The sequence below is a fragment of the Gopherus evgoodei genome, chromosome 10 (genome assembly GCF_007399415.2).
Source record: "Gopherus evgoodei ecotype Sinaloan lineage chromosome 10, rGopEvg1_v1.p, whole genome shotgun sequence".
In the NCBI taxonomy this organism is placed as follows: domain Eukaryota; kingdom Metazoa; phylum Chordata; order Testudines; family Testudinidae; genus Gopherus; species Gopherus evgoodei.
This window is the reverse complement of record NC_044331.1, coordinates 77,717,077-77,729,963: the sequence shown is the minus strand read 5'-3', so window position 1 is coordinate 77,729,963 and position 12,887 is coordinate 77,717,077. Positions and strand designations below refer to the sequence as shown.

Genomic DNA, 12,887 nt, shown 5'->3' with positions numbered 1-12,887 from the left:
GATCTGACCCAGCATGGCAAATCCATGTTGTTGATTAGCAGGAGAGCAAATGGCACCCAGGGATTTTGTGAATGGTGCTGCCTCTAAGAGGTAGAGTAAGTCACTTCACCCACCACCGAAATGCAGCCGCCTCTGGGGAGGAGCACACAGCTGTTTGATACAGCGACCCTGCAGAACACATATTTGCTTCCATTTTGCCCTGCTCAGGTTCTGTGTCTGAATGGTAACGTGTGTCTTTGTTTTCTCATTGCAGAGTCTCTCACTGGATCTGTTTGGTGAAGTAGCAGCAAAGACTTAGCAGCCTTGGACTTCTCTTCCACAACAGCAGTATTTGGGGGGGAGGGAGGGGCAGGGAACGGGGGAGGGGAACATCAGAAGGAGTCAGGAGACATTACACGTTCTCTACATGCTTGACTCAGGGATGAGCACCAGCAGAGTCAACGCATACAGCATAGTATCCTCTGAGGAAGACGGGCTGAGGTTGACCACCATGCCAGGAGTCAACGGCTTTGGGAACGGTAAGATCCACACTAGAAGGAAATGCCGAAACAGGTTCGTGAAGAAGAATGGCCAGTGCAATGTCGAGTTCACCAACATGGATGACAAGCCTCAAAGATACATTGCTGACATGTTCACGACATGTGTCGACGTCCGCTGGAGGTACATGTTGTTGCTCTTCTCCCTTGCCTTTCTGGTGTCCTGGTTATTATTTGGGCTGATTTTCTGGCTCATTGCACTTGTCCATGGAGACCTAGAAAACCCAGCCGGGGATGACAACTTCAAGCCTTGCGTTCTTCATGTGAACGGCTTTGTGGCTGCTTTTCTGTTCTCCATTGAAACCCAAACGACGATCGGCTATGGATTCCGCTGCGTGACAGAGGAGTGCCCGCTAGCCGTCTTCATGGTGGTGGTGCAATCCATTGTGGGGTGTATAATCGACTCCTTCATGATTGGGGCAATCATGGCAAAGATGGCCAGGCCCAAGAAAAGGGCCCAAACGTTACTTTTCAGCCATAACGCTGTCGTGGCCATGAGAGATGGGAAGCTCTGCCTAATGTGGAGAGTTGGGAACCTTCGAAAAAGTCACATTGTGGAAGCCCACGTGAGAGCTCAGTTAATTAAGCCTCGAATCACCGAGGAGGGGGAGTATATCCCCCTCGATCAAATAGACATTGATGTTGGGTTTGACAAAGGCTTGGACCGTATTTTCTTGGTGTCACCAATCACTATTCTTCATGAGATCAATGAGGAAAGCCCACTGTTTGGAATTAGCCACCAGGACCTGGAAACAGATGACTTTGAAATTGTGGTGATCCTTGAAGGGATGGTAGAAGCCACAGCCATGACGACACAAGCTCGGAGCTCCTACCTGGCCAGCGAGATCCTGTGGGGCCACCGCTTTGAGCCCGTCCTGTTTGAAGAGAAAAACCAGTACAAAGTAGACTACTCGCACTTCCACAAAACCTACGAGGTGCCGTCAACTCCACGATGCAGTGCTAAGGACTTAGTGGAGAACAAATTCCTGCTCCCTAGCACCAACTCCTTCTGCTACGAGAATGAACTTGCCTTCATGAGCCGTGATGAGGAGGAGGAGGAGGAAGAGGACGATGACAGCAGGGGTCTGGATGACCTGAACCCGGACAACAGGCATGAATTTGACAGGCTTCAGGCCACAATAGCACTGGATCAGAGGTCATATAGAAGGGAGTCCGAAATATGACCCAGGGCCCCTTTGCTAACTGTTCTGAGGTTATTTTTCCTCTCATCTCTTCCCCTGCCACCTGCTCAAATTATGCAGAACAATGCAAGTGCCATAGGAATGCTTGAGAAATTAGTATCGTTTGTAGTTTTAAGTTTCATTGCAATAACCACTGAGCGGTCTGTGATAGGAAACCATAGCAGGCCACAGAGTGTTTTGAACTTCCAGTGTTGATAAAGCTATTAGAAAATGTACTGGAAGCAGATTCAATATGGCGGCACAGCTAAGGGAGAACACCGGGGGTGGGCCATGCAGGAATATCGTCTTTGCACGCAGAGAGCTGGTGATTTTGTTGTCTTTCACTCCATTTTCATGGAGCTGAGCTCTGCGAGGTTCAAAAGGAGGAAATATCAGGAAACAAATCCTTTCTTTGTTTTGTTTTTTTTAACTGAACACAAAAATTATATATATTTCTGGCAGGAGATGTGATTCGGTTGCACAAGACACGAACACTTGAAAACATGTAATGTAAAGTACTCCTTTTCTTAATTTGGGGGAAGGGAAATGAGGTTTTAATTTGTCAGCTTTGTGCTCGGGAGACTGTTTACCAATAATAATAATCAGACATTTAAAATGTGAGTCAATATATTTTTAAAACAAACAAGGGAATGAAGAAGCCGCATGAATTGTTTTAGAGCTGACTCCCAGGGTGCTCAGCAGGCTGCCTCCTGGTTATTGGCTGGCAAAGTTTGTAACCAGGTCGCAGCACTGACTGATTGAAGCCAAGCGGCAGCGAAAGCAAGGAGCACAATTACTGGCAACATAGCACAGAGAATGCTAGACTCCGGGATACACAAATAATTAATAATAATTAACACACTAATGGAAATATTTATGTTGGGGATGGGGCGGGATTGGGCATGTCCGCTGGGTTAACATTTCTGAGCACTGATTATTTTGTTTTTTGCACCTTTGGCTAAAATGAGCTGAATTCTGGGTTGGGGTAAATCAGCTTTGCTCCGTTGAGTAGCTGAGGAGCAAGATTTCTGGGCTGAGTCACGTGCAGTCAGTGGGGTTGTTACTGAGGATGACATGTGGCCTCATGGCCAGCCTTTAAATGATGTAAATGGAGCTGCCATCTACTCATTGACTTCAGATTTACACTAGCTTTGGATCTGACTCCGTCTCTCCAGTGGGACCATTCAGAATTTTGATTTTTTTAAAGAATTGAATGGAAGTTCTAGAAGTCAGGTATTGCCCATTTTTCCAGTGAACCTGATTTTTTCCCCCCTCTCTCTCAAACAATTCAGTTATTTTAAACATGAAAACCTATGTGCAATATATTTTTTTCTTTTGGTACTTTTGCACAAAGCAAAATTCATAAGGAGTTGGTTGCCCTCCCTTGTATTAGCGTCTATTCTATTCTTGAGCATGTTTGTAACTGATGAATTGCCCCATCATTGGACAGTGCTATGTGCAAAGGCTAAAAAAGAGAACCAATGATTTCTCTGATTCAAACCTCATCTATTCTCAAACCAGGGGTCCCATGCCTTAGAGATGCAAAATTGTTCAGCTGTGCACAGCTTTTCCCCAGCACCAGAATCCCTGCTTTGAAATTGTTTCCTAGTCAAGCACTCTTCCTCCAGCCTTACGGCATGTCATGTGTCACTCCATATGGGTTCAGCCATGCAGCAAGAGCACAGAACAAATCATATGCAATAAACAGGGCTCACACTGCACACATTACAGGCTATTATTGATTACCAACTGTTTGTTATTCCAAAAGGCACAAAAGATCATGCCTGTACTTGCGTGGGAGCTTTTGCTCCCCGAGGGAAAGGCCATCAGGGGCTCTCTGGCACTGCGCAGAGAAAGGATCCATCTCAAATCATTACTGGGCCTATCATTACCTGTGTCCCAGTGGCCTAAGGTTCATGTGGCCAGCTGTCACTTTCCTACCTACTGAACTTCCCAGTGACAGCTTGTGGAGAGCTCAGAAACTCCAGCTCTAAAAATCCAGGCTCCTGCTACTTCAAGTAAAAGAGAAACTCTAGTAGCTATTGGCAGCATAGCGCCTATGACACACAGTTGCGCAGCTTTTATTTTAGCCAACAGAGGGCAGTGGGGGGTGCACAGAACCACTAGCCAATTCATTTGCCGTAGTATCCTGATCAGCGAAAGAGGGAATGAAAGGGAGGTGAAGGAGCTGAGATACGGTCATCAGCCAAATCATTTATGACCCACACTCAGCTCTCGTTATCTTTCCAGGGCATTGCAAATAGTAATGAACGTAGCCTCCTCCAGTGCATGCAAGGAGTTAAGTATTGTCATCCCCCGTGGCACAGAGAGGTTAAAGGACTTGCTCAAGGCCATCGAGGGAGTTGGTGTCAGAGACAGGATTAGTCCTGTGCTCAGACCACCTGTGTCTCTTGAGAGAGTGCCCACCTTTTCCTCAGCAGACCTGCTTCTCCTGTACGCTGCGTTCTAAGCACTGGCTGGAACATGCAGCTTGGATGGTAACAATTATCTCTAAAGAACGGGAGGGGTCACCAAAATAGAGGTTACCTCTCCGGGGGATTTTCCTCCAAGTACCATTTCCTGGTACCATTTTCAGCATCCGTTAGCCTTTCCAGCAGTGATTGAACGCTCCATGCTGCTCACTCAAGGGGCTGCTTTATTTTTGGCTTCCTCTAAATGATGTGCAGTCCTGCTCTGTGGGGAAAGGGGGGAGAAAGCATCTGCTTCTCCTTGACAAATGTCAGCACTGCTGTGACTATTTTCGGCTGGCCTAGCGCATGGGCCTCCTGAATTCTAATCCCAGCTCTGCAAAGGACTTGATCTATGGCCTTGGGAAAGTTTCTTAATATGTCTCCCTCATTCCATCTGTAAAATCAGGGCGCTGCAGAGGGGTGCTTGGAAAGATTAGCTGTTTCATGTGACTGTCTCCCATGCTGCAGTGATAGGGTTGCCAATTTTGGTTGCATGTATGCCTGGAGGTTTCATCACATGACACAGTCTTTAATTAAAGATGAGTCTTTAATTCCTGGAGACACCAGGGCAGGAATGGAGGGTTGGCAACTGTTGTAATGTCACTGATGTCATGGGAACTCTGCATTAGTGTATGCCAGTGAGGATGAGCAATGTTTATCCAGTGCCCTGAAAACGTTTCAGAGCTGAGAATTTGTCCCCTGCGTAACTGGAGCATATGGTCACACCATCAGCAATGGGCCTGGCTGCATAGAGATATAGTCACACCTGCCCTGCGAAGCCCCAGGCCAGAGGCAGAACTTTTTTGTGTTTCTAAGGCAGAAAAATGTAGATGTGATCCCAACCCCTTCCCTACCTGGTTCCAGCTGAACCACACAACTTCCCTGTTTTGATCCGAGGGACAGTTTTGGTGCCTGCTTCTTGAGCAACGGTGGGGACGGGGGAGGGAGGGCAAGGATCTTTCTTGCGGGCATTATTAATTTATTTTTATGTTTTCTAAAATGCTTTTTGGGGATGGCTTTAGGTTCTTTTGAGAAAGATGCACAACTTTGCTGCTGTGGGGTTCCTTTCATAATATATATCACGGTAAATATTTGTATATAAAACTGAAAAGAGAGAAAAAATAGAGATGTCTTTAAGTAAATTATTGCTTTTAAAAAAATATTATATAATTGTACAGTCCCACCTGGGAGAATAGAATAATATATACATATGTATTTTTAAACTATTGCATAGGAAGATGTGAACTAGCTTGTGGAAAACCCATGCAGCCCTAGTGAATTGAATTTCAAAGACTTTTCCTCAGTCTTGTTCACACGCCCTCTACCCCGAACATCTTGCTAGTGAAGCGCTAGCTCTGGAGAGTAATGTTATATATAATGTATAGTTCTAGAGAAGGAACGTGCTGTTACATAATGTATAGATATTTTTTTTTGCCTAACTGTGAGTGCTATAGCTGATCAGTCTTTTTACAACTATCAGGGAACAATATAAGGATGTCCCTACAGTTTCCTCTAGGCTAACAAATAGTATTATTGCAGCAGAACGCAAACATTCAAAAAGAAAAGAAGCCAAACAAAGTCTGGGTATTTGACATTTGTAAAGAGGACCATCTCCCCCCCCACGAGAAGCCTGCAATGCAATGAGCTGGCTACACGCTAAGAGCACTCTCCATGTGCATTGTACGTGTCGACAAGCCAGTCACGCAAAAGTGGTTTGCTCTTAAAAGGGGAGGGTCCTGGGTACGGTGGTGGATGTGGCCAACCCATTAATGAACCGGGGGTTGCCTTTAAAAGGCGTGGCCTTCTGAAAGGGATGTGACACCACACCAAAGGGCTGAAGTGGAATAGGTCAGGAGCCACTGGATGGAGTTACTCTGGTACGGGTACATTTAAAGCATGTGAAGAGATACTCTATCCACTTCAGTCCTGGTGTCTTCAGCCTGGATTCCACACAAATATCAGCCCGACTCAGGAATTTCCTGACAGGCCAAGCAAGACAGGATTCTCCATGTGATTGGACAATGTTTGAGCCAATCTGTGCCAAGCTCTTTGTGTTTCTTTGGTTGGTGTGTGGGATTGTTTTGTTTGTTTGTGTTTAATTTCCTGAGTTCAGGGACAAGTAGGAGACCTTCATAGCCAACCAGAGACCAACACCTTTCTGGAAAGGGCTTTTTGAGCAGAGCAGGTGAAGTGGGTGGCTAGGCAGAACACCTGCCAGCCATTTCCTTGAAGCTTAAAACCCTGGTTATGTCTAGTTAACTCCCTGGTGTGACTCTTGGTCCTCAAGAGAATCTTTGACGTCAGAGATGGAAAAGACCCACCAAGTCCTCTCTGCAATCCCCTCTGTATATAATGAACGCTCCCTTAGTCAGGGCTCGAGCTTTGGAAAAGAATCATTTTGATTGGCTGGCTGGGACCCTGGGCCAGATCCTGCTCTCATTTCCGCTGGTGCAGCTCCAGTGAGGTCAATCCAGTTGCACTAGTGAAAGCAGAAACTGGTCTCTATCCTAAGATCCCTGGTTCAAGAGCACATTCCCTGCTTCCTCAAATACAGCTACACCCTGAGGCTTTGCAGAAGAACAGCTGCTCAGCCTGCACTGGGGAAATCAAATCCCCATCCCTCCCGCCCACGGGTTGGCAGAAGGTCTCCCGTCCCTCCTTAGCTAGTTTCTGGGTGACTCTTAGCCCAGCTTTCTCCAAATGATAAATAATTCAGCTGTTGCTTGCATACTGGGAATGGAAACTGTCGTGATAAGCCTTAGCTGCTTCTTATTTAATCTAGTGCACTTAGTCTTTAGGGCTGGGACAATCACTTACCTGTAACCTTTTGAGATTCGGTGCCTGCTTGACCTTCAAACCTTTTGTAGGAGATGAATTCAAAGCCACCTTTTCTATCTTTAATAAGGCAGAACAAATGTGTTTATTTTTAAACTTTCCTGCTCTTTTCTTTTCACTTGTGCTGAAGACCAAAAGAGTCACTCCTCTTTTCCTTGCACTTCAAAAGGGAGCGCTGACTGGAGGAGTGAGTTTATAGAGCATGTGTAACAGAGGTAGGCCTAAAGCTCCACATATCTGATCTGGAGCTGCCTCTCAAACCCCTCGCAATTCAGGGATGCTGGGATCTGGGGTGTGGCTTGTCCGGTTGTAGAATTAAAGCTCAGCTGTGATCTAGAGAACCTCAAACTCTCCAAAATGTCAGGTGTATTTAGATCTGGATATTCGTTTTAGGCCCATCTTCTAATAACTACCAGTGCAGAATCCTCTTTGAGTCTCCTGTTCGGCAAAGTGCTTGAGCATGTCCGTAAAGTTAGGTGCGTGCTGAAGTGCATTGCTTAATCCTGTGGATATGCCATGGGTGAATCAGAGCCATAGGGCCAACTCCTGAAGCCCTTACTCATGCCTTCTCAAGCTGATGTCAATGGGAGTGTTGCCTGAGCAAGGAACAAGTAAGGAAAATCCTGATTTGGTCCATCGTGAACCATTTTCCTCCAAAGAGCGCAACCGGCCGATGGTGATGCACATAGAGAATTCGTTGAATTTCATGTTCTTCTGTTCTGAAAAGAGCTTCATTATCTGTCACTTAGCTGTTTCTCTGCTCCACTGTCTGTGTGCCTGCGTGGGTGTACCCTGAAAAGCCAAGTGGAACTTTTCTCCAGACCTCACTGCCTTTGGCTGGTGCTTTAATGGTCCCCTGCTGACAATGGAATCTGGAACTGATTCTCCAGTGCTCTGATTCACAACTGAGCCTTGTGGAGTCCCTCTCACTAGTGCAAAGTGAGTGAACGATCCCACCATTCGGACCTGGATGCACTTGATGCTCACCTTGCACTGGGGTAGGGATTTGTCTAGACAGTGTGGCAATGTGCACTTCGAGGGATCTGAATTGTAAATTGCACCAATGTGTGATGCACTAACTGGCCTGTATGGACCCTGCTGGCATGCAGGAAATGTTCCCAAAGGCATGTTAACATAATACAGTTTCAACAGTACTACGTCAATGCGAACTTTCAGTGCATACCAACAGAGTCAGCATTGGCCAGTTACTGTGCAATACGTTGCTCTTTAGAATTCACACCTCTCCAGTGAGCATTGCTGTGCCGTGTAGACAAGGTGCCAGACACTGGAGAATCAGATACTGTATGCTCAGGCAGGTCAGTTGCCAGAGAGCATTTGCTTCCTGGAAAATAAAAATTAAGTGGTGATAGAGTCCATTCTTGGAGGATTGTTTGTATATATAGTGGTTAGAGACATTGCTGGGCCTTCTGGGCATATCTGTATCGTTTCCATCAGCACTGTTTGTTATGTGTTTCAGATATATGTGACAGTATACATATAGAAGTAAAATGTATTTCATGTGACAAAACTGGCCAATTTTCATGTTCTTTTAAATATATATAGATATAAAAGTATCCAAAAGATATAAATAGCATAGAGAAAATAATCTAAATATGTAACAAATGTATTTTGATTTATTTAAAATATGCTGTATATTTTAAAGATCATAAAAAAATTGTCTGGTTGTATCGTATTTTAAATATATTTTATTACCTTGTAACTTGTCACATATATAATTTAAATGCGCAGCAAACATGGTCAGACATTGAGCAAAGATCTGGGCAAGCTATGCTGATCAGTAGGACGTTACAATGAAGAGCATCAAGCCAGTAAGAGCAAAGAAGGAAGAAAAGATCTTAATCCCTTCATGGTTCGGTTTCCCTGCATCCTCTCTGTAGTAGTAGAAAGCCCAATGATTGTTTGAAGCACTGATCTCTCAGTGCAAAGTTGGCATTCAGAGGTGATGGATACGGTTCGTGGGGGAGCAGCTAAGGGATTACAAGGGAATTGCTTGTGCTAACAAAACAAAAATTCCCCATGAGCTGAACAGATCAATCCACTTGCTGGTTTGACTGAGATAGCAAAGTTTCAAGGGCTGGGTTTGGGGTGGGGAGAAGCATTGTCATGCTTCGATGACAGGAAGCTGATGAAATATTTTTTGGGATGTGACGTTCTAAGTATTTTAAGCTTTTTAGGAGACTGTAAAAATGCGACATTGCTTAAGAGATCTTTAGAGCCACAGGGCCCAATGATGATCTCATTTACACTGGTGTAAATCAGGAGCAATTCCATTGACGTCAATGAGGTTACGCCATTGTAGAAGTGAGATCAGCATGGGGCCCTTCAAAACAATAGGGAAAGGAGTTTCAGCCAACTCTTCTTTCCATCATGCTGGGAGGTTAAAAATCTCCCTCGCTTTCAGCAGACACGGGGAAGGTGTCACAGGAAGAATCAGTAGGGCGGAGAAGGGCAGCACAATGCCAACAAAGAAATGCTACTGAAACACAGAAGAGAACCTACAATAGACGGTATCGGTATCGTACTCAGAGGAAAAGGTGTGGAAGCAGAGAGGAGACTGGGAAATGTGTTTTGAGCCAGGACAAAAATAGCCCAGCCATGAAGAAGGCTGAGTCCAGATCACTATCCAAAAGTTTCTCCAGAGCAACAATATTCATTGTCGCACATGGCAGCATCAAGGGACCATTTGTCTGAAGTGTCCTTGAATTCCAGTGGCTGCCGTTTTCAGAGTGCACTGCTTCCATGAAAGGATGTTACATGACACTGTGTATAGACTTGAGCTCTCATGACAGCTCTCAAGATCTTTTAGCAACAGACGGGAAATATGCTAGGAAGTAAATAATACATAGAGATTTATTACATGGTGGACACGACACTGGGTCAGCCATTCTGGGTTTTCCTCCTAATTCTTGTATGTGAGTGTTTTGGGGCCGGAGGGCACAGGGGTTGCTGATCTGATCTGGAGCCTTTGCCAAATAGGTCAGAGATCTGAATCCAGGCCAGGTTAGTAGTGTCCACAAGTCAACATGCTTAGATGGATGCTTGTTTGGTAGCCTAGTGATTTCAGTCCAGTTCCTTAGTAGAGAGCTCTCAGCATCACAAAAACCATGGTCAACAGCTGGCTCTAATCAGCAACCTTTTGATCACCTCAACAGAAAGACCAAGAACACAAACAGTTCAAGGGGTGGAGAAAATGGCTTGCAGTGAGAGATGTAAAGCACTCAGACTCTTTGGCTTATTAAAAAGAAAATTGAGAGGTGACTTGATTACAGTCTTCAATGAACTTCCTAGGGAGCAAATACTGGGTTCTAAAAGGTTCTTTAATTTGGCGGCAAAAAGCACTGTGAGACCCAAGGCTGGAAGCTGAAGCCAGACACATTCTGATTAGAAATTAGGCACAAATTTTTAACAGTGAGGCTGATTAACCACTGGAACAAACTGCCAAGGGAAGTGGTAGATTCCCCATCTCTTGACGTCTTCAGATCAAGACTGGATGCCTTTCTGAAAGAGACGCTTTAGCCAAAGACAAGCTCGGTACATGGGTATCTGGGTGAAATGTAGTGATAGCCAGGAGGTCAGACTAGATGATCTAATGGTCGCTTCGGGCTTTAAACTCTGTGACTGAATCTATGTAAACGAAACAGCAGCAGCCCCAGAAGGGAGAAGGGTGCAGAACAGCCAGTGCTGTACCTCTGTTGTGGATAAACTAGAACTTCGGCCTCGGATCTGGCACCCTTCAACAAAGCAAACATCCACTCCAAAGAGCTCTGGGGCCGGCGCTCTGACTGTTTGCTTTTCTGTTTCATCATAATGAATAATGAAGTTGCTTGCACTATAAAAAACATAATTCCAAATAAATAGGCATCTGTCTTAATAGCACAAAAGCCAGGAAAGCCCCAGAGAAAGCTCACACTTTGGACCCAACTCGTCCCCTTGCATCTGGTTGGAGCAGGGTTCTCTGCGGCATGGGGGCGACTTACCCATTGAAGCAAATGTGCTGCAAACACACACTCTGCATTTCACTTTAGCGCTACATTTCTGGGTCCTGGTGGGTTAAACCTGTACCCCGTTTCCCAAAGCGGATGCACCAGTCAAAAGATGAATATGCCTATAGCAGCTGCAAAAGCTGGGTAGCTGCACCTCTAGTCACTGGTTTGGACTCCTAGCAGGCAGGGAAGTTAATTTAACTGGAGAGGCACCTGATTTGCATGTTCAATTGCAAGTTTCCACAGCAAATGGGTGTGTGTGTGTGCATGTAGCACATGGGTTGTTGTGGGAGTGGCAGGTTCATGCACATCTTTTGCAGCCACATCCACTGAGTCCTTGTTTGGTTCTTTTTTGTTTTCTCAAGACAGATGTTAGTGGATATTAGGGTGACCAGATGTCCCGATTTTATAGGGACAGTCCTGATATTTGGGGATTTTTTTTATATGGACTCCTATTACCCCCCACCCTCTGTCCCGATTTTTCACACTCGCTATCTGGCCACCATAGTGGATTTGCCTGGGAGGCTAGATGGCTTATATCAGAGAACATGGGTGAAAGGAAGAGATTGAGTCTTTGAAGAAGGATGAGGTCCTTGTTCTGTAGGAGACAAGCTGTACCCCCTATTGTCACTCACGAGTGAGAAGACAAAAAGAATTTCTATCACCACATCCAACTTGCCAAGCACCATGGCCCCAGCAAATAAATTAAATGCCTATTAGCTGTTATAAATGTTGTGGTTTCTTAAATATGCTAATAGGAAGCATCTGTGTTCAATCCAGTGAACCCTCAACAAGTTTTGAAGGTTAAGAATCTAATTACATTGCTGATCAAATGAATGTTACATGGCAGGCAGAGGCATTTGGGGCTATTTATTACGCCACCGGAAAACCTTTTTAACAATCAAGGCTTGTTTGGCTGCTTAAACACTGACTAGGCGGAGAAGTTTTATCTATTTTCTATTAATCACCACCCTGCCCAAGTACCTTCCTACCTAGATCACAGCCCGGCTTCAAGTAAGTCTCTAGTGCTATTTATTCATGCACCACTATTGGGTACACATAGAACAAAGGACCAGGGCCTGATCCAGAGACAGGAGTCTTTCCATTGTCTTCTATCGATTTTGGCTCCCATCCGCAGTAGTTTCAGACAGGCTGGAGTTCGGATCAGTATTGTTGTTGATAGCAGGGATGACAGGCAGGCAGCCATTACTCGCTAATATATTGTAACATCAATTTATATTTTTTCAAGCCTGTCAGTTCCTGGAGGTTCTGTTACTCTCAGGACAGAAGGGTTATGCCCAGTGAAAGATACTCATGTGATGCCAGGAACACACCTTAGCATCAGTCCTGACATCCAAGGGTATAGCATGGGAAGGGTTAAACTGCAGCTTATCTTGGCATGCTCTATCTCATGGCCGGTTCACTGAAAGAGTGAGAAGGCAGAAGTGGCTGTGTTAAAGTGAACAGGCTGACCAAAAAAGCTCTGTCCTACAGCTAACTGCAGGGCAGGATGGTAGAGTCCAGCAACAAGGGGAGAAGATCTTTTGCTTTAATCTGTGTTTAACTGTGTTGTCTTCCTGTGGGAATTATCATTAGAGCCAATTCTGGGGCTCTTGGACTTCGTGCACCAGACAAAGTCATCCAGGAAATGCCCCCTACTAGACCAAGGTCACCGATGGAGTGCGGGGAATCTTTGTGGAAGGAACCTCACCAGGGAAATCCACAACTGAATTCCCGCCACCAGGCCTCACAGAAGGGAAGCTGGGGTTGCAGCTGATGCAAAAGTCGGATGCTTCTCTCAGTCACTCCAGTGTAAATCTGGAGTGACTTCATAGACATGCACAGGAATTCTTCTGGATG

At 45.3% G+C, this 12,887-nt stretch overlaps 1 protein-coding gene across 1 annotated transcript; it reads left to right on the top strand.

The window, feature by feature from the left end:
- The first annotated feature begins 376 nt into the window (after positions 1-376).
- On the top strand, positions 377-10,468 carry LOC115659020 (ATP-sensitive inward rectifier potassium channel 12). The gene has a single exon (XM_030578719.1). It carries the CDS (start codon positions 407-409, stop codon positions 1,718-1,720), a length of 1,314 nt encoding a protein of 437 aa, XP_030434579.1. The 5' UTR covers positions 377-406; the 3' UTR covers positions 1,721-10,468.
- Positions 10,469-12,887: the final 2,419 nt, after the last annotated feature.

Bases quoted from the DNA above. Each gene is read 5' to 3' on its own strand.
- LOC115659020 (XM_030578719.1), top strand. From the start codon at position 407: ATGCTTGACTCAGGGATGAGCACCAGCAGAGTCAACGCATACAGCATA.